This window comes from Ptychodera flava, assembly GCF_041260155.1.
Source record: "Ptychodera flava strain L36383 chromosome 3 unlocalized genomic scaffold, AS_Pfla_20210202 Scaffold_27__1_contigs__length_13241970_pilon, whole genome shotgun sequence".
NCBI lineage: Eukaryota > Metazoa > Hemichordata > Enteropneusta > Ptychoderidae > Ptychodera > Ptychodera flava.
In genome coordinates, this window is record NW_027248281.1 from 3,396,277 (window position 1) to 3,416,018 (window position 19,742).

Here is a 19,742-nt window from a genome sequence, read left to right on the forward strand (position 1 = left end):
CTATGTACTTGCACAAAATTCTCAACTCTTCCTTCCAACATCTCACACAAACGTTGGTTCTAGCAAGACTTTTAACATGGACCAAACACTGCGTAAAGATTGGAGGTCAAAGATGCACACAGCCGAAGTATATTTCAAACCCTCGGGTAGTGTCGGGTTCAATGATCAGTTGAGCGTTTGGTCTGTACCATGTCAACAACTCATGGGCCACACAGGTAACGTTGCAGTCTGTAGTGGGGCTGATATCAGCTAACGAGAACAGTAAAGAACAAACAGCCTGTCAGGTGAAATGGTTGCCATCTCAACATCATAGGGACGGACCATTAAATCTTGGGGTGGTCACAATCAGATTGTGAAATTGTGATTGTACAATTGTAAATTTTTGAATTTTTTTTCGTAGTGAGTTACGATGTGCTAATTTTTTCTAAGTAAACTGTCAGGTTTATAATATTTTAAATTAAGTTTGACGAAGTCTGTTTAGAGGATTTTTTCATTCGTTGTATCCATATAAATAAATAAAGATTGTACACCATAACACCAACATATGGCTAAGTGATTAGCTGATAGTATCGCTAAATGTTGCACATCATCTTGCAGTCTGTTATCAAAGCACACAGGGTGTCAGCTATAGGGATTCATTTGGCTATATAGTTGCACGTACATTTCCAACTATTTTCTGAAGTGGGGAAATTGGTGAGTGGGTGTTTTTGCCCACGGTTATCCACTGAGTCCTTCCTATTTACAGTCCTACCTATCCAATAATTACCATTTGGTTTATCTTAAAATTTTCAGTTTTCTGGTGACATCTGAGAGTAAATTTTACTGAGACTCAGTGGGAATTTCTGCTCTGGTAATGAGAATGCACAAAGTACCTGATGACTAAACTCATCGACCAAATTACAGCCAGTTTCATGTCTGTTTGGTTTTTGTTACAGAACAGTTCAACACCAACAAACTACTGCACCTCAATCTTCAGCCTCATCCTCAGTGTTACTGCCACTGTTACTAGTCATAGTATCACCGTTTCAGGGCATCTATTTCTTTCTCAAGTTCGATACGGAGGGCTTCCTATGGTGTTTGCGTGGCACTGACAGTTTCATGTACTGCATATCGTGATTATCAGCAGCTGCTCTTGGTACATTTAGCATGTCCTCCTCCGCATGACAATAAATGGTGCTAAGGTTGACATATCTTCAATGTCTTGTATTCATGGAATAGGCAGTGAAGCAGTAGAAAGAGGTGAAAGGTAGAAGAAAACTGCCAACATATAATAAGTTTCACAATGTGTACAGTACTCAAAAAATTTAAAAAACGTGTTCACCCATTCTTGCCTTCATTGTTGCAAGAAAATACTGTGAAAAGTGAATGAACTGCTTAATTGGCCTGTATCTGTACACCTAGATCTTGAAAAGCAAAATATAACTTTCTATCTTGACAACCATACTATAGTTTCAGGGTCTACCTGGTTTACCTGCTACATTCTAGATTATGTATGAAGGAAACGAAAAGAAAACTGACTTTATTCTATAATTTTCAAGTGATCAGAGATATAAAATTCATGAAAATATGAGATGTTCGCAACTTCCAGATTAAGGGAGATATACAATACAGGTATCTGCTTCCTGCTGGTAAAATCTCAAAATATTCAAGATTTAAAAGGATTTTGCAGATTGTCTTATACACAATTGCAGTCTGATTTTTTATTTTGCAAACTAGTCTGAATATATTTTCCCCAAACTTTTTGGTTTGAATTTTTTTTCTGTTTCTGATCACCCCCTCCCAAGAACTAATGATGCGTCCCTAATTTTGATCAGAACGGATGCCTGTCTGGGACGTTCAGAATGCCAAGCGGAATTGGCTTACTCATTAAACTGGTATTTTTGGCCATTGTAGTCTTTATCACACAAAATTATTTTGAAAGACAAGGATAAAAACGTCTGCGACATCCCTTGAAAGCTGTGAGAGAGATAATAGAGTGCCCGCTGATACCCAATCGGCCTAGTTTTAATAACAGCCGACTGTATGGCAAAATTCTAACGAAACTTTGGTGAAGCTGTTATTCATTGATTTATAAGACAGTCACAACAACATTATAAATGCCCTGCCCTTGAAATGAATAGACATCCGTATAGCTTTATAAGGCTGGCCCTTTGGTGTACTTCTAGAAACGCACCGTCAATTCCAATGTCCATTCACTAAATACACCATCTGTCACCGTCGTTTTGATCGGTGACAGTAACACTTGTAACACAGATTTGATTCATGGCAGTCGAATGCGCAATAGAATGTAAAATATCTGTTGTTATATTTTCTTTACTAATGTACTAAGCTTTGCAAATAATTACATTCAACTATTGGGGACAAAAAAGGTTGAAGTTCTTTGTTAATGTACCGTTTATTTGTTTATTGATTATGTTTCTGTTAGCTGATTTGCCGATTTCATTCAACAAAGCATGATACTGATCTCATAACTTATATGTTATCGAGAATTTAAGTCCTCTCTCGAACCAGAAAAATATCTTTCCGTTGTTAAAATCAATATTCACATGAAGATGTTGGCTCGTCTACGTTGCTCCTCCCATTGTTTAAGAATCGAGATAGGTAGAAGACAAAATATCGATAGAATAGAACGAATTTGTATACTGTGTGAGAGAAATGAGATTGAAAATGAGTATCATTTTGTCCTACTTTGCCCCTTTTTTGACAACATAAGAAATAAATACATTCCACCGTTTTACTTCAATCCACCATCTGAAAGAAAATTTTATCTTTTAATGTCTTCAGAGGACACTTCTACACTACAGCGTTTAGCAGCATTTGTATTTCATGCGATGACATTAAGAAAAGAGAAGTATGATAGCTAAATTATTAAGTACTTTGTCAGATTGTTTTTCCTGTCAGTTTTTGTAAAGTTTAATTTATTGTGAAGTGTATTGGGCCGATGGCCTAGAATCACATAATAAAGACCACCACGAGATCTATCTCATGAAATCGATACATCATAATTGAAATCATCTCTGGCATAAGTTCAGTGCTACCTATTGAAGCGACTCTGATACCACTGGTGTATCTGCTGAGAAAAACATGGTTACAAATATTCAAAATAGTTGAAATCAGGCTGATATTGGGATAAATTTGAGTTACGCCATACAGAGTTGTCAATGGTAACAACAACTGTAACTACAGTATTACTTTGGTACTGTAGATAACGCTTCATTATAACGACCGTTATAAAGTAGATATCAATGCTCAGTATGGTGTTTACATCCATTGATGTGATGGGATTATGGGAGTAAAACAACATTTAACTGTCAGCGGTAAACATTTATCACATCTTTGCAAGAACATTTCAATAAAATGTTAATACAACGGAGTGTTGTGTAAAAACTGCTAAAACTATAACTGAGTACATGGTATAGTGCAGTCACACTAGTCTAAAGGTGACACTACAACATGTGAATCAATAAAGAGCATAAAGTAAATAGAGTTGCTCTACAATGTAAGAATGAAAATATTGGAAGTCAACACAGATGTCTCATTATAATATAATTTGACGCATGCGTAGTCACAATCCGGAGTTAAAAGTGCAGTAACTATGGCACAATTTCTTTTCGGGTCTCTGTTGAATTCGCCAACAACAGTTTCCAGATAATCTGATCATATTTATCACAGTGTATTGATGCCTTGTACTGAACATGTCAAAGTTGACATGCATTGTTAGTGTTGATATCAAATTCAGAAACAGACTTAAATTGAATTGCCAACCATGACGATTTACGTCACACACTGACTCGCCGTTTTTAAAAAGGAAACACTGGACCAGGAAGTCTAACCCTTTATTTTGAAAAGTGTTTTTTTATCATGTAAGGTAGTACGTGCCTCGAAACTGAAAGACTTAAAGGAAAGGTGTCGTCAGAACTGCGCATGTGCGACTTTCTGGTTTACAAACTATGTATTTCATGCGCTATATATAGACGCATCACGTCAACATAGCTGCAACATTTAAATTTTACAATATACATTATGAAAAACATGCTTTAGCTTTTATCTATAGCCAACGTACGTTGGATACAGTGTTTACTTCGGTCGTAGGGGTCTCAAGCGACCTTTGAGCGCATTTCCGACGACAGCCTCCCTTGTTCCTGAAACTTTCTTCAAGGAAAGTTCCAACCATTGTCTTTTAAAATCAGGAATACAAATCAAGGGTCACTGTGCAAAGTGAATACAAAATAAACGAGTTACATTTACAGACACCTCCGATTCAAAATGGCCGCCGTTCCTGTGTTAAAATTAAATTTTCGATTTCCAAAGTATAAGACACAGAAAACTGTATGTACTTCGTGAGCTTCAAAATGACCTCACATCAATGGTAAACCAGACAGTTTTTGTAACAGTGTAAGACGACGTATATCTGTTCCCAAGGCGCATTCTTCATTCCGGCTCTCAAATTTTATAAACACTTTTTCTGGTCTACCATCTAGGGCTGATTTTAAAGCTCTAGGTATAAGAAAACTTTACACGATCTTAGTTTTTCGAAAATAAAAAAATCTCCGATAGAGTTAACACAGGAATGACGACCGTTTTAAATTTAAAATATCGGTACTTGTCTTTCCAGAACTGAGTTTTGCACCGTGATCCCTGATTTTATTCTTGATTTGGTAAGAGAATTATGGTTGAAAGTTTCATGGAGGAAAGTTTGACAAAAGTTGACGTCTTTCACTTTTGAGGCGCATTCTACCTTAACAGCCGAAATTTCAAACAATTTAGCAATTGAGAAAACTCACGATACATACATTTCTAGTTTAACAATTTCATCATGTCCATTATCTCTAAGGTTTCGCGAGACCTTTGAAAGTCTGTTCGAGATTCTTGACACCATTTCCTCATCAAAAGCTTCAAAGACACTTCGTTTGAAATCGTCCGAAACGTCATCGATATCCAGCACAGGTATGTGTTTTTGTAGATTTTTCTCCACACATTCTATCCTTTGGTCGTTCAGTGACAGATCAAGGAACCTGACCATTTTACGGATAGTTCCCATCGGTTGTCTTACAAAGTCTTCATAATGGATGATTAATAGAGGTTTCTCAGATGATAACCAGACATTTGGAACATTTTCCCACCAATTAAGACGATGCAAAACCAAATCTTTCCAATCTGTGCGAAAGCAAATGTCAGAAAAAATTAATTTACAGTTATTTCTGTATTTGTGACATAAACTAATACTTTAAAGTGTGATACGAAGCAATATGGTAAATTCATGTAAGCTAAAATCTGTCATGAAAAATTAAAAGCGAGTGTTTCAGCGGTAACTCTCCCCTTAACCATTTCTTGGTACAAAGGTTTATGCTTACAAGACACTGGATGAAGACTAGATGTTTACACAGTATTAAGCATTAAGAGGGGTATATCTATCATTAGCTGTTTTAGAAAGTAATTTTATAAGCACTCGTGATCTATAGCTGTATTGGAGAATCAACCAGACTCGCCATTCAGTGGTGAGAATCACCTAGACTCATTATTCACTGGTGAACATTAACCAGATTGATTCTCACTAGTGAAAAACAAGTCTGGTTGATTCTCAATAACGAATGGCGAGTCTGGTTGATTCTCACCAGTGAATGATGAGTATGATAAATTCTCACAGAGAAAATAACCATTCTCACTCTGCTCGGTGAGAATTTTCAGTCTCACCGGCGAGAATCTGTTATCAAACTTCATTATCACAAAGTAGAGCATTTCTCACTGCTCACCTGTGAGAATTAAAACAATTCTCGCTGATAGCTGTGAGAATAACAAGAGATTCTCACCAATTGCGAGAAAGCGTCATTTTCTTGCTCCAGTCTGGCAATGTTTAGTGGTAGGGCACGACTTGCAGATACTGATTCAGAATATAAGTTATGAAATTAATATCAGTTACGTATGACTATGGATCTCTGGTTTATGACGTTTTCGTATGCTAGTTGTCGGTAATATAGCTTGGGCTTTCGATATCGAGTGCGGTGATGGTATTAACTTGAAGCTTACCGCTGTATCTGGTGATATCTTCTGCCGTTCGTAACGCTGTACCATTAACACCGTAGATTCTGTACAGTTCGGTCAATATCACATCAAATGGATTTCTCATAACCAGGATAGCTTTCTTAAAATCGTTGGTCGCTTTATCACTTCTATCGTGTGACGTCACTACTAGTGTATTTTTGTAAGTATAATCCATAAATTCTGCTTGAAATCCTGCAATAAAAGATACAGAACATGATTTCAGATCTTAACATTTGTTTTGTTTTCATAATATACTCATAAAAGTGAATTATACGTAAAGACTATAAATTTACTCGAAGTTTTTTACTACACAGTACGGTATCCTAAGACAAGGAAGTTGATTACGTCACTATCATTACAATACTGTTGTTGAGAAGGTGACAGTTATAAATTTCAGATTGTACTAATTAAATTTAAAAATTTACACCCTTTAAATGGTATTTACCGGAACTATATTTTTCCCTTCCCATTGACTTTTCCATCAACCATTCATGGACTAGGAATTAGGGTTGAAAACCTGGACAAATCTGATCAAAGTGTGTAATATGATATCGAAATTTTAATTTCTTCCGTGGTTGATCTAAATTCTCGATTGTAGCAACAAATATGGAGAGCTCATTTTACGATATCATCTCCTTGTATTACGATTACTGTCCCTGATAACTTCATTATGAAACTTCAAACTTTCAGCAATAGTAGACTTTACAGAAGTCATTCTTTTCACTCTGTGTCAATTTAAACAAGAAAACAATGAACATTATTATAACTCTGATATTTTTAAGTAGGATGACCGATACATCATTAGTTCGTCAACGGATTCTCTATTTTGCATATTTCAACACATTATTAGTAAGTGGATGTTGTAAGCATACCTCCATAAAACAGCCTCTTGTCCTTATAGATAGACCCAGTGTATATTCCAGTTGCTTGTTCCAGAGAATACCGAATACGATGGATGCCAGAGCCGGTGCACTGGCCAAGGCAATGAGAGGACGCGAAGAGACCGGTGCTAGACAGATACTGCATGGATCATCTAATGACAGCAACATTGATGAGTTTCAGCCGACATGATTTAAATCCTTGCAACTTTCACTTACAACACATTTAATACTTTCTGTACAGCATGAGGATAAAAGTGGATTTGAAGGTCTGAAAAAATGATGGCGTTTCTCCAACGAAGGCATGATAATAAAACTATTCCAACCAAAGGTAAGTAATAATACTGGAAGTAACAGTGTATCCTAACTATCGAACATTATAGCAAGGGACGTCAACGGGATTTACATATTTCATAGAAGCCACTGAGTACAGTAATAACTTTGATGAACTATAGCTTGCGATTTACGTTCACATTTAACATTTCTGTTTATGAGAGATGTCAAAGCAGTCATACCTATATCATAGGCTTCCCACATCCACGATTCATCTTCTTCAAGCTCTTTGATATCTTCCGGCGGAAACAGAGCATTTAGGTCATCCTCTAAATCGGTGACATGTTCTGTGTCATAACATACAAATACATGTTCTGTGTCATAACATACAAATACATGATTGTGTCAATTGTATTCTCAACATCGAACGGTGTTCGGCAAAAATACCAAATTATTGATTTCAACAAATTTTGTTTCACTTGTCTGGCCCTGGGAAGAGTAAGTGACGGGCAGCCAACGTATTTTCGTTGGTGATGTGAGTCACCATTAAGACGCATACTTTTCTTGTCAGTTTTTCAATTATTAATCCAAATTATTCTTTTAACAAAAAACACTTCTGAAATGTTGAACTGATCGCGTTCTGAGTTGTCATACTTTTTGTTATCAGTAGAAGGGCGTTTGAATCGATAATGGAGTAAGTGTAGTTCTTTGAGCGATTAATTAGCCGCCTGAAGATAGTGAATAGAAAACCCCTTTTGGTCTCAGTAGTGAGGCATCATCGTGGCGTTATCGTTTAAGTTGCCAACAGGACAACAATTTAAACCAAACAGGAACAGAAGACCTACAGTATCGATGATCATGTCTTACAGATTTAAGAAATTATTGAATTGATGCTAATCTGCTGTCAAAACAAAATCAAAAGCTGCAGAGTTACTCCGAGTTATGTCACTAGTTTGAAGCTTATCGACATTGTTTAGATTGTTCATCCTATATCAGGCCAAGTTCAAGGGTAAAATTTCAGAAAACATAAAGGGACATGTTTGAGTAATGCAGGATAAGTGCGCGATATCTGACACCAAAAACCAAAAAGGAGATTCAACCACAAGCTACAAACAGACAACATTGCGATTTCTGCTGACCGTTCGTCAAAATTAAGTTTGGCTTGCAGATTTACCCTCACATAAACTGTAAACAATAACAGTACGTTTTCACATTCAGCCTGTAGCTTCAGACTCTGGTTTTGTAATTAACAGGATTGTGTTATTATATTCAAAGTGTTTGAACCATCTCTGTATGAACTATTATATTGTTAGAGTATTGTGTGTATTAGTTATTGTAGCCGAGAAGCATTTTACAGTTAAACTGGTGCTAATTAGCTACAGCTAAGTGATCTGTCGGTAGATAGAAACACTTCTCTGTCAACACATTGTAACGTCGATGCAGATATCAACTTTTCCGTGCCGATAAGAAAGAGAATTAAGAACTCGGATCAAAGAGTACGTTAAAAAAAGAAAGAAAAAAAAACTTGAAAAGCAAACCTATCATCTCAGGATTAGTTGATTTAAACCAATTGTTATCTTGGTCAGTCATTGCTCCTAGATGTGTTGGTGTTTCCTCGCTTTCTTTTGAGACGGTCCCTTCTTCCTCAAGATCTTCTCCAACCTCATCCTCGTCTCCCTGTTCCTCTGCTTTCATGCCTTGAAGAAAATGAACATAGAGTACAATTAAAAATGGTCCACATATCCTGACCAAGGATACGTAATCCCGCATTAATATTACTGCCACTTATTAAAGCGTTTGTCAAGGCCAAGGCTGAAGCAAAGTTACATCGAAACAAGCATCAAAACACGAACAAAAACAATACATAACAATCGACTGTGTACAATGCAGTGTATCACTTTCCAAAAAAAAAAACCAGGCAGCAGAAGCAACAACATTAAACACCAAAATAAAAACATTCGCATAACAACAATTGTGGCGATCACAATCAACTGCCCGTGTAACTGCGTTCGTACACTTCGAAGTAGCGGCAAGCATTGACGAAACAACCCCGAATAACGTCAACGACAACAACAAAACCAACTATGACAACATCAGCGACAACAAGCATCGACTATATCATTTTAAAGTCCATCGTTCCCAGGTACAACTGGATTCGTGTGCATTGAATTGGCTGTAGTATCAGCAAATCATCTCTATAGTGACAATTGCAGCATCCGAACCGTTTGCTGTTTTGATGTAACACAATATGTCAGCACAGGCTGAACACCTTGTAACTTGATATGAACATTTACATATCACTTCAATATTTGAGTAAACTTTAGCGAAAAGAGTTTATGTTTAATGAAAGTGCATTGGGATGAAAATAGAACGTTCATCCACATTTTCTATCTACAAGACTATAGAAACAAGTTAAATCATTGCTTTGATACAGTTAAGTTCCATATGCAACCAAACAGGTACAACCCTTCTATAAAAAGACTCCGTAAAATCAGTAAAATGAGCTACGGCAATATGGTGGACAAAGGGAGACAGTGGATATGAATTATTAGACAGAATACATACACTTAGATAAGATAGCAAAACCAAAATGTTGGGAACACGATGAATAGAATGAATGTTAATTTACTCCCACACACTGAGTTGTCGTCACATTCACATGCTATACATTAATTATAAGCTGTTTTCTGATCTGCAGCATGCATGCAATTGAAATCTAACGCAAACCCTCTAGGCCTATATTTGTCGATCTGGAGACAGAGACAACGAACACACCGATGGCCACACTGCTAGTGCTGTAGTGTTGTACAGTCTGCCATGATATGATTCATGCCAATGTGTGGCGACAGATAGAAACGGTAGACGTCCCTTGTTTATCGTATAAAATAAAACATCGTTGATAATTTGGAATAGTTTGGTTCACTTAAGTCAATGAATTTGAGAACTTGAGCTAAGACAATAAAATGACACCCTGATACGCTCCACTGCACAGTTTTTGAGCTACCACAGCTTAGCAATAAGGATTATAAGAATGTATAGACGGTTTAGCATCAGGAATGTCCTCAACAATAGTTACGACATATCTTCAATCGACTGTGTAACTTGGCCAAGTTATATATTTGCAGTACAAATGATTTCCAAACAGCTCACTAGGCAGGGTTTGGTTTTATTTGCTTATAGAACTTAAGAAACGTAGTTCCTTCGTTGAGAGAGAGAGAGAGAGAGAGAGAGAGAGAGAGAGAGAGAGAGAGAGAGAGAGAGAGAGAGAGAGAGAGAGAGAGAGAGAGAGAGAGAGAGAGAGAGAAGGGGGCCAAAACCCATATTCCATTAAAACCACACAAAGGGCAATAAATTAGTCATGCTGCACTAAACTGAAATAGACCATACGATGAGTTATACATAGACAATCTCACATAGTATCATAATGAGCGAACGATTCATGCTACTGATCAATATGTTGAACGCTGATGATAAGATACTTTACTGCACTACACTACACTACACTACACTACACTACACTACACTACACTACACTACACTACACTACACTACACTACACTACACTACACTACACTACACTACACTACACTACACTACACTACACTACACTACACTGCACTGCACTGCACTGCACTACACTACACTACACTACACTACACTACACTACACTACACTACACTACACTACACTACACTACACTGCACTACACTGCACTACACTACACTACACTGCACTGCACTGCACTGCACTGCACTACACTACACTACACTACACTACACTACACTACACTACACTACACTACACTACACTACACTACACTACACTCCACTCATTGTACCTGGATACAGTCTACAAAGAACATGACTATTATTCACTGGAATAAGGAAGCTTATATATAAAACAGATATGAATTGAATATGCTCACGTGTTTTACAAACAGGTTCATTAATAGTAGTACGCTTCACAGAACAATAAGATATATGTTATCACTATATGTAGCAGGTTTTTTTAAACTTCGCACAGTACTCTAAGAGTTTAATCACTAATTACAAAACTTTATTTAATATGCGAATGAGCTGTCAATTAACTTGAAACTGCTCAATGCTTTATGGGACAATTAGATATCCATCAGATCAACATTTGTCGCAAGTTTTATTTAATTTAATGCTGTAATTTTAGAGTAATGTCACTTTTTACAAAGTTCATTAAATATGCAAATAAACCCTACATTAACTTGACACTGTTCAATGATTCATAGCACAATTAAATATTTATCAAGTCAATATCTGTAGCACGTTTCACAAAATTTTAGTGCCGAAATTTCAGAGTTATATACCTAATTACAAAGTTTATTAGATATGCAAATGAACCCTTAATTAACTTTATACTACTAAATGCTTTACAACACAGTTAGATATCTGTCGTATCAGTTTGTGCAGCAGTGTTCATCACATTTGATGCAGTTATTTCGGCGTTATATGACTAATTATACGACTTCATGGAATATGCAAATGAGCTAATTATTAACTTGACACTGCTCAATGCTTCTCAGTACAATTGGATATTTATCAGATCAACATCTGTAGCAAGTTTCATCAAATTTAATGCTTTAATTTTGGAGTAAAATCACTAATTACAAAGTTCATTAAATATGCAAATGAACCCTTAATTAACTTCACACAACTAAACGCTCTACACCACAATTAGATATCTGTCGGATCAGTATCTGCAGCAGATTTCAGCGCATTTGGTGCAGTTATTTTGGAGTTATATCACTAATTACTAAACTTCATAAAATATGCAAATGACCTATTTGTTAACTTGACACTGCCAAATGCTTCTCAGTACAATTAGATATTATCAAAACAATATCTGTACTCAATTTCACTGACTTGGGTGCCGTAATTTCAGAGTTATATACCTAATTACAAAGTTCATTAAATATGCAAATGAACCCTTAATTAATTTCACACTACTAAATGCTTTACACTACAGTTAGATATCAGTCGGATCAGTATCTGCAGCAGATTTCATCACATTTGGTGAAGTTATATCAGAGTTATATGACTAATTACAAACCTTCATAAAATATGCAAATGAGCTATTTATTTACTTGACACTGCCTAATGCTTCTAAGTATAATTAGATATATATTAGATCAATATTTGTTGCAAGTATCATCATGTTTGGTGCAGGAATTTCAGAGTTATCTTACTAATAACAAAAGTTCATTTAATATGCAAATGAGAAGATAATTGACATGACACTCACAGTTTCATCATAATGTTCTTAGATTGTCATCTGTGAAAAGTTTCATGAAATTTTGTGCAGTATTTCTTGATATATGCCTACACTGTCATTACCGTCTCCATAGGGAAACCATTGTATGGAAAAAAACGATATTGCATAACTTCATTAATATGCAAGCCACACTGACCAAAATCTAATCAGTTCTTGCAAGTAGCACATGGTACCTGTGCACCAAATCTGACTTGAATTTGTTCAGGCGTTTTTGAGTTATCGTGTAAACAGACAGACAGACACACACACACACACACACACTAACACACACACACACACACACACACACACGGACAGACAGACAGACATCGCTATGACAATAGCCCACGTGTTTACACACGTGAGCTAAAAACTGCCATGGCTTAAAATAATAAAAGTTTGCTGATATTCTTAATAAGGTATGCGGCCCTAATGAAATAATTACAATGTATGATATTACGTGATATAATTTCAGAGGAAAGGGGATCAGCACGGCAACAAAGAGGTTACTTTCTGCTTCTAAGAAGCAGTAATGAGATTGTACGATGTGTGTATGACTCATTATATTTAAACTCTGAAACGATAAAGTTATGGAATAAGCTTCTTTTTGTATAACTTAACCAAGCTGTGTATATTTATCACCAGATTTTCTTTCGCTGTTATATGGACAATGAGTCCGAAATAAAGTCTATAATAATAATAATAATAATTTACACATCAGTCGACACGGTGTTTTGGTCACAGTTGGACCACTCTCATATTCAGTGGAAAGGGGATCAGCATGACAACGAAGAGGTTACTTTCTGAATGACTTTGTCCTTTTATAATTGACGAATTAAGCGCGAACAATGGATCGAAGTTCACTGTCTTCCATCAGGGAACTGTCAGCGATAGGTCATCGACAAACACCAAGAGAGTATTGGCTTTCAGTCTTCAAAGTTAAATCCCGTTTATTCCTTATGTCTAGACATTACATATCATCTGAGATAGAGGTAGCGCTAGTTATATTGTCCTAGGCTTGGTTTTGAAAGCACACGTAAAACGTGGTTTCAATCATACAATATGTATGTATTGAATAAAACTGAATTAGCCCAATCATGAATATTATACAGTTGTTGAAGAGTATAATTTACATGTTATTCACAATTAATAACTTAAAAAATCATGATCACGTGAAATTCTCATGTTCGTTATTGAATTTTGGACAAACAGATAAAACCACTCAGTCACCAAAATAAAGCCACGTATAGCCACATGCCGGTAGAGTACCAGCTGTCTGTCTGAATGGTGTCCGTTTTATGAAAATCAACATATAATAAAATATCATGTTGTTTTAGTTAACAATATTGGTGTCAACAACCGCCAGATGCATTTATCTTAACAATAAACATTTTTGCTTTGTAAATGATAATCTGCCGTAACCATGGAAGCGTATTTTACATGACGTAATATGGATCTGAATAGTATGAATTTATCCTCTTCACTGTGCTAAATTCTATCCTTAATTTCCTGTCTGTCTCCAATTGTAACCCTAAAAGCCCCACCAGCTGTATCTTTTAGCATTATTTTTATGATTTTACTTTCATGCTAAAATAAGTTTATGAGAATATACTAATTTAGGTGTGTGTACACACTTATTATCAACTACCCGCTTGGAGCGTATATGCAATTTTGAACAATCTAAAGATTACACTGCGATTAAATGTGTGCGCACTCATTAAATTGCAGCCCCGTGCGGGAAAGCAAAAACCGTGGATACTGTGCATATGTGCACTGATATCGTCGCATAAACTGCACAGAGTAGTCAAATGTAATGCATAGGGGTGAATGTTTTCAACTGTGACATTGTATGTTCTTTTTCCTTTGTAATATTACCCATTTTTGTAAAATGGCGAGAAATGAAAATGACCATTAAAATTTGAATTTACTCGTCAAACGTTTCACAAAGGAATGGTTTCCTAATGCAGTAAAAGCCCATATCCCTTCAGAGGGTAGAATTCAGAGAAAACCAGGAGAGAATAGGAAGATATTTTGAGGTCAACAAATTTCACTAGTTACATCTATTGGCCCATCACCGCGACCTATGCTTTTCACAATCTGACAGTTATAACTGCGCTCCTCATAGTTAAAAATTAACGACTTGTTTTCCAAAATAATGCTAGTCTAGGGTAAAGACTTACACGTGAAGTTATTGACAAATAGCTGGGCCAAAAGTTTTAACGAAATGGTAGTCGAGGACAGATCTCAGCTAAGAGGAATCGTCTTTCGACAGAACACCGCTGTTTAATCTTTGCCAGTCCTCACCTGATACAATATGAAACGGTGTTCTATCGTCAACGTCATCTTCATCCATTTCGTCACTGTCTGTAATATGAACCACAATGACAGATAACGATTTTAAGAGATAGCGCAGAGTTTGAAAATCGACATTTCACATTGTCAGTTGAGTATGAAATCATCACTGTATTGACTGGAGTAGAGACACGGATATTATTTCAAAGGAGTAGGCCACAAAACGAAACCGTATAAAACTATAACACTAAACCCTCAAAATCAAAATACTGTCATTGATATTAAAACGAAAATAACTACAGAAATTACTAGAAATTAGAAGTTACTATTTACCTTTGATGACGTCATCTCTACGCATATGATCTTCTTTTCTGAGGTACTCCTCAGGATTCTTCATCAAAAGTTTTGATGCTAAAAATGGAGAATAATCTCAGGTTAGGCCATTTAAAGAAAAATCTTTGTTTGCCGTCCTTGGATTTTCGAAAAATCTACCAGCCAGCCAGCCAGGTAAGAGAAAAACCACAGACAAAAAACACAAGTGTATTGACATAAGCTCATTTTTATTTAGTTTCTTTTGGAAAAAATAACATTCTTTTGTAATAGTTTTAACATTGTGTTTGTTTTCTTGATTTTCTCTAACCTACCAGCAAACAAAGAATTTTATTTAAAGCGCCTTATGGTAAAACTGTTTGCATGACAGGAGAGCAGTCTAGCCCTTGTTACTCGGTGTAATCCCTCCTTTCCCGCTGTCTTTGTCTTATTCTGTCTATCTGTCTCTGCCCCCTCAATCTTCCCTTACACACACACACACACTCTCTCTCTCTCTCTCTCTCTCTCTCTCTCTCTCTCTCTCTCTCTCTCTCTCTCACACACACACACACACACACACACATACACACACATCCTCTGTATATAGAAATCTGTGAACTGTTGTCACCACAGAACAGACAGCGGCAAAACATGTAATAGTTAAGTTAGCCCACTGTATTGAATGTTCGATGATGCTTGATGTTATGTGAAGGTATGGGGTCACCATGGCAACCTCTGATACTGTCGGATTCGCAATGCAAGTATATGATAATTTTTACTGAATTCAAATTGGATTTCTAAAGTCTGAATGAAACGAATGATACTAGAAATTATCAAGGCAATAGAATGAAAACTTGATTCCATATGATACGTTTATAGTAATCATTGTTCATTTGTACATAATATATGAGGTTGTTACGAAAATACGGCAACGGATGGACAAGGACATTGGCGCAGCGTACCGCCCGACGCGAAGCAGAGAGCGATGCCCGGTGCTTATGTCCGAATGCATCCTTTGCGGTACTTTGATAATAACTTCACTATTTTACATCTTGCATTCGTGACTGCGGCGTCCAATAGGCCGAGTTTTACAGTTTTAATGCAGGTTCATTAATTTTTCTTCTTATTTACAGCCGTGCAAGAATGGAACATCAGCTTGTTTCTTGTGTTTTGTGAACTACACGTACGGAGTCTGAAACACATTTTGACAGTCGTCCTATGGGTCCCTTGAAACCGTTCAAGAGTCACTATGAATGCGATTATGCAGATGCAGAATGCAGACCATATTATCGGGTCTGGTTGGGAACGCCTTGAAACTGTAAGCGTTACGGAACGGGCGTTTCGTTCAGCTTTTTAAGTGCACGCAAAATTCTAATAGTATAACAAAAGTATTTCAGCAAACAAAGAACATCTGTGTTTGTCCCTTCAATTTGTAACAATTCTTACCCGTTAAATTGAACAATTTTGATCCACCGTGTGTCATTCTATACTCTTGAAGCATGACCAATATTGCTATCATACCCGTCAGTCCGATGAATATTTTGACAATCCTAGATCGCATTTTGCAGATGTCTTCGTTAAACCAAATTAAAAAAAAAAGAAATTTGCGTCAATCAAGCAGAACTAAATACCAATCAATACAAACACTCTGCTAAATCTCATGATTTTGTAAGAACACTAAGCTAAAGGAAAATAAAAGATACAGTTATACTGTAATATAGATGATAAATAACAGAGACGGAAAATACTTCGTTGTTGATACTTCAGAGCAATAGACATCAAATCAGGTCCAATAATCGTTATCATTCAAGGTAACTAAGAAATTTACCAGGTCAAGCAAGTTTCGTCACTGGGACAAACAATGACACATAATAAAGCAACAATAATACAGCATGAATCTCAAGGATGACGTACAAACGTAGCGATAATTGTGAGACTGTTTCGAACTAATAGTTTGTTGCTGTAGCAGTGACACTTTTCCTTTTTCGGTAGACACTACCTATCCCTCTTCGTGTCGCTGACAGATTGACGCATGCGCTCTACGCCAGCAGAGCCAACTACAGTGAAACTGGGAATACAATATTGACAGAATCAAAGAGTAAATTTTCGTACTAATCATGTTTCAATCATTTTCATATGATTAATACATCTCCATTTTCGACTGGACAAAGATCATGTTCTGGGCATTCAAGAATTTAAAACGAAATGATCTCTAAAATAATGATTGTAGGTAGAAACTTAAAGGGACAAAGTCGCCCATTTTTCACGAATTTTGTTTGATACGAGATAATACGTATATTGTTTGACATGTTGAAAGATACTGAATGAATAGGTGACCATTCATATATTCGACCCCGGTTTTAGACACGATATATCAAACCATCGCGAAAATGAATTAATGGTCACGACCATTAATTCATTTTTGCAATGGTTTCATGTATCATCTCTAAATCCGGGGTCGAACGAATATATGCATGGTCACCCATTCATTCAGTATCTTTCAACATGTCAAACAATATACGTGGTATATCGTATCAAACAAAATTCATGAAAAATGGGCGACTTTGTCCCTTTAAAGCGTTGGTACTGCTAATCGTAAAGGCACAATGTCTTCGTCGCAAAACTCGCCGGTCTGCTGGCAATATCCACGAAAAACATTTACTATCATAACCAATCAAAGAGAAAGATGCAGGAAAATTTGACATTATTTCAGAAGTTCAACTGGTAATCTTTATGAACCGTAATTTGATAAATCAATCACCATGGTTACCGACTATTATCCAAGTAAGCATTGGCAACAGCTGTTTGCAGTGTAACAGATGTTGCAATATCTCAATCGTTTTGCATTTTTTATGTATTCACAGTATTTTTAATGACTCAAAAAATTCTCCTTTGGTCTTCATTGTAATTTAGACCATTTATTTTCAGCATGGAACTACTACGTTCACTCAAGACGAAATTAGTATGCATATGTTGTTACTGGTGTTATTGTATACAAGCTTTTGTGTGTTCTCGGGGCGTTTTGCTCTGTGTTTGACGATTTGTATGTTTGGTAATGTTTTTTACTGATGACTTCCATTTCGTTGCATAGCTATGTAAACTGCCAATTGATCTTGTTATGGATGTTCGTGATTGATGATCTATCCCAAGTCTCTCCTTCGCTTTGATAAGGTGTACATTAAAGCCAGAAGTGATCGCAGCATTCCTCATGTAAAATCTCAAATCGTGATGTGCGGCTATTCGAATGCTTACCGCTTTGTTTTTACGACTGTGAACTATCGAGCAGGAAATGTCTAAATCCCACATACCAAAGGATAATGGTGAACAATACGAATCCATGCCTTTTTATTTGGTTACAATGAATCAGTCATTCGTGGCGCGAGAAAATGATAGTACAGTCAGTTTTGTTTTAGCCAATCTCGTCTACTTTCATTTTCTAATGCCGGAAACACTGTCTGTCATCCTTAAAGGAATGTCAGAAACTTTGCCCCGAATTTATCAGAAAGTGACTCACAATGAAGTTGTCAAGGTAATTGGAAATGTAAGTGAATTTCGACATTTTTCCAAACTTGCTCCCTGATGCAAAAATGGCAGTAAATGGATGTAAACTGGTGGAATTTGCAACATTTGTTTCATCACTGCTCTCTACACTTTCAAAGACATGTAAATTACCTACCTGTTGTTTACGACTGCACAGCTTTACGAATTCCCGTCGGCAAGTAAACGGTTTTACAGAAGAGTGTTAACTAAAATAGTGACACAATGGTCCAACACTTGTCATGCGAATGTTGATGACGTCAGCAACAATGAATACATTAAATATATAAGATAGCGGTCACAACGCTACCATTTATATGGCAGTATATTTGGTTGCGAGGCAACAGCATTTACGATTATATGGTGCGGTTCGATCATTTTGACAAGGTGACAGCCGATTCGAAATTGAATATGACGTAATTATTTTAATCAATTTTTGCAAAGTCTCGAGTAACTTGCCTTGGCATTCGAAATAAAAAAAAACCACGGAAACAATCTGAAATGGCAAAGGTGAGGGGTTAATGCACACACATTTATCATCATAAAAAGCACAGATGTGGACAAAGCCGTATGAGACTATTGTAATGCCGGGGTATGATGTACCGTGGTGCAATTCGATAGCACACTATAGGGTAGTGAAGGAATTTACATGATGTGCTTTCTATTACTTTTTATACTGAGAGCCCCCTACCATGTATCATCTTCAAGTGTTGATAAATGCAGTTAATATTCAATATCCTTTTGTCAAGCCAACATGTTATTGTAATGTTGCAACTCTGATCAATTTTCTCTTTTTTCCTCTAAATCTGTTGCTGATCTTGTACTTGATATTGGCATTTCAAGTTACAGATAGTGATAAAATCTGTGAAGATAAGGAGAATGTGTATATTTTGAAGGATTACACTTGTCAATCATGGAATTCTTTCCGTCTTTGCTATGGTATCAAGGAAGGAAGCTCTTAATGTCTGGAAGCACATTACAGTGTTCTAGAACATAACATGAGATATTGGAGGGTCAGATTGACTGAATTTTCTGCAATAAACCGAGCTTAGAACATCATTAAAGTATGTTTTTTCTGAAGACCTAGATATTGGCATCTATTATGATCTGTATTTTGTAATCATTGTTTAC

At 36.4% G+C, this 19,742-nt stretch overlaps 1 protein-coding gene across 1 annotated transcript; it reads right to left on the bottom strand.

Annotated features, from left to right (window-relative positions):
• Positions 1–3,823: 3,823 nt before the first annotated feature.
• Positions 3,824–18,870, bottom strand: LOC139126520 (uncharacterized). Its single transcript, XM_070692572.1, has 9 exons — positions 18,751–18,870; positions 16,521–16,646; positions 15,099–15,176; positions 14,778–14,837; positions 8,732–8,890; positions 7,436–7,540; positions 6,915–7,075; positions 6,028–6,234; positions 3,824–5,157 (listed from the first exon to the last, which is right to left on the bottom strand). Exons 2-8 carry the CDS (start codon positions 16,633–16,635, stop codon positions 6,190–6,192), a joined length of 723 nt encoding a protein of 240 aa, XP_070548673.1. The 5' UTR covers positions 16,636–16,646; positions 18,751–18,870; the 3' UTR covers positions 3,824–5,157; positions 6,028–6,189.
• Between the last annotated feature and the right edge of the window lie 872 nt (positions 18,871–19,742).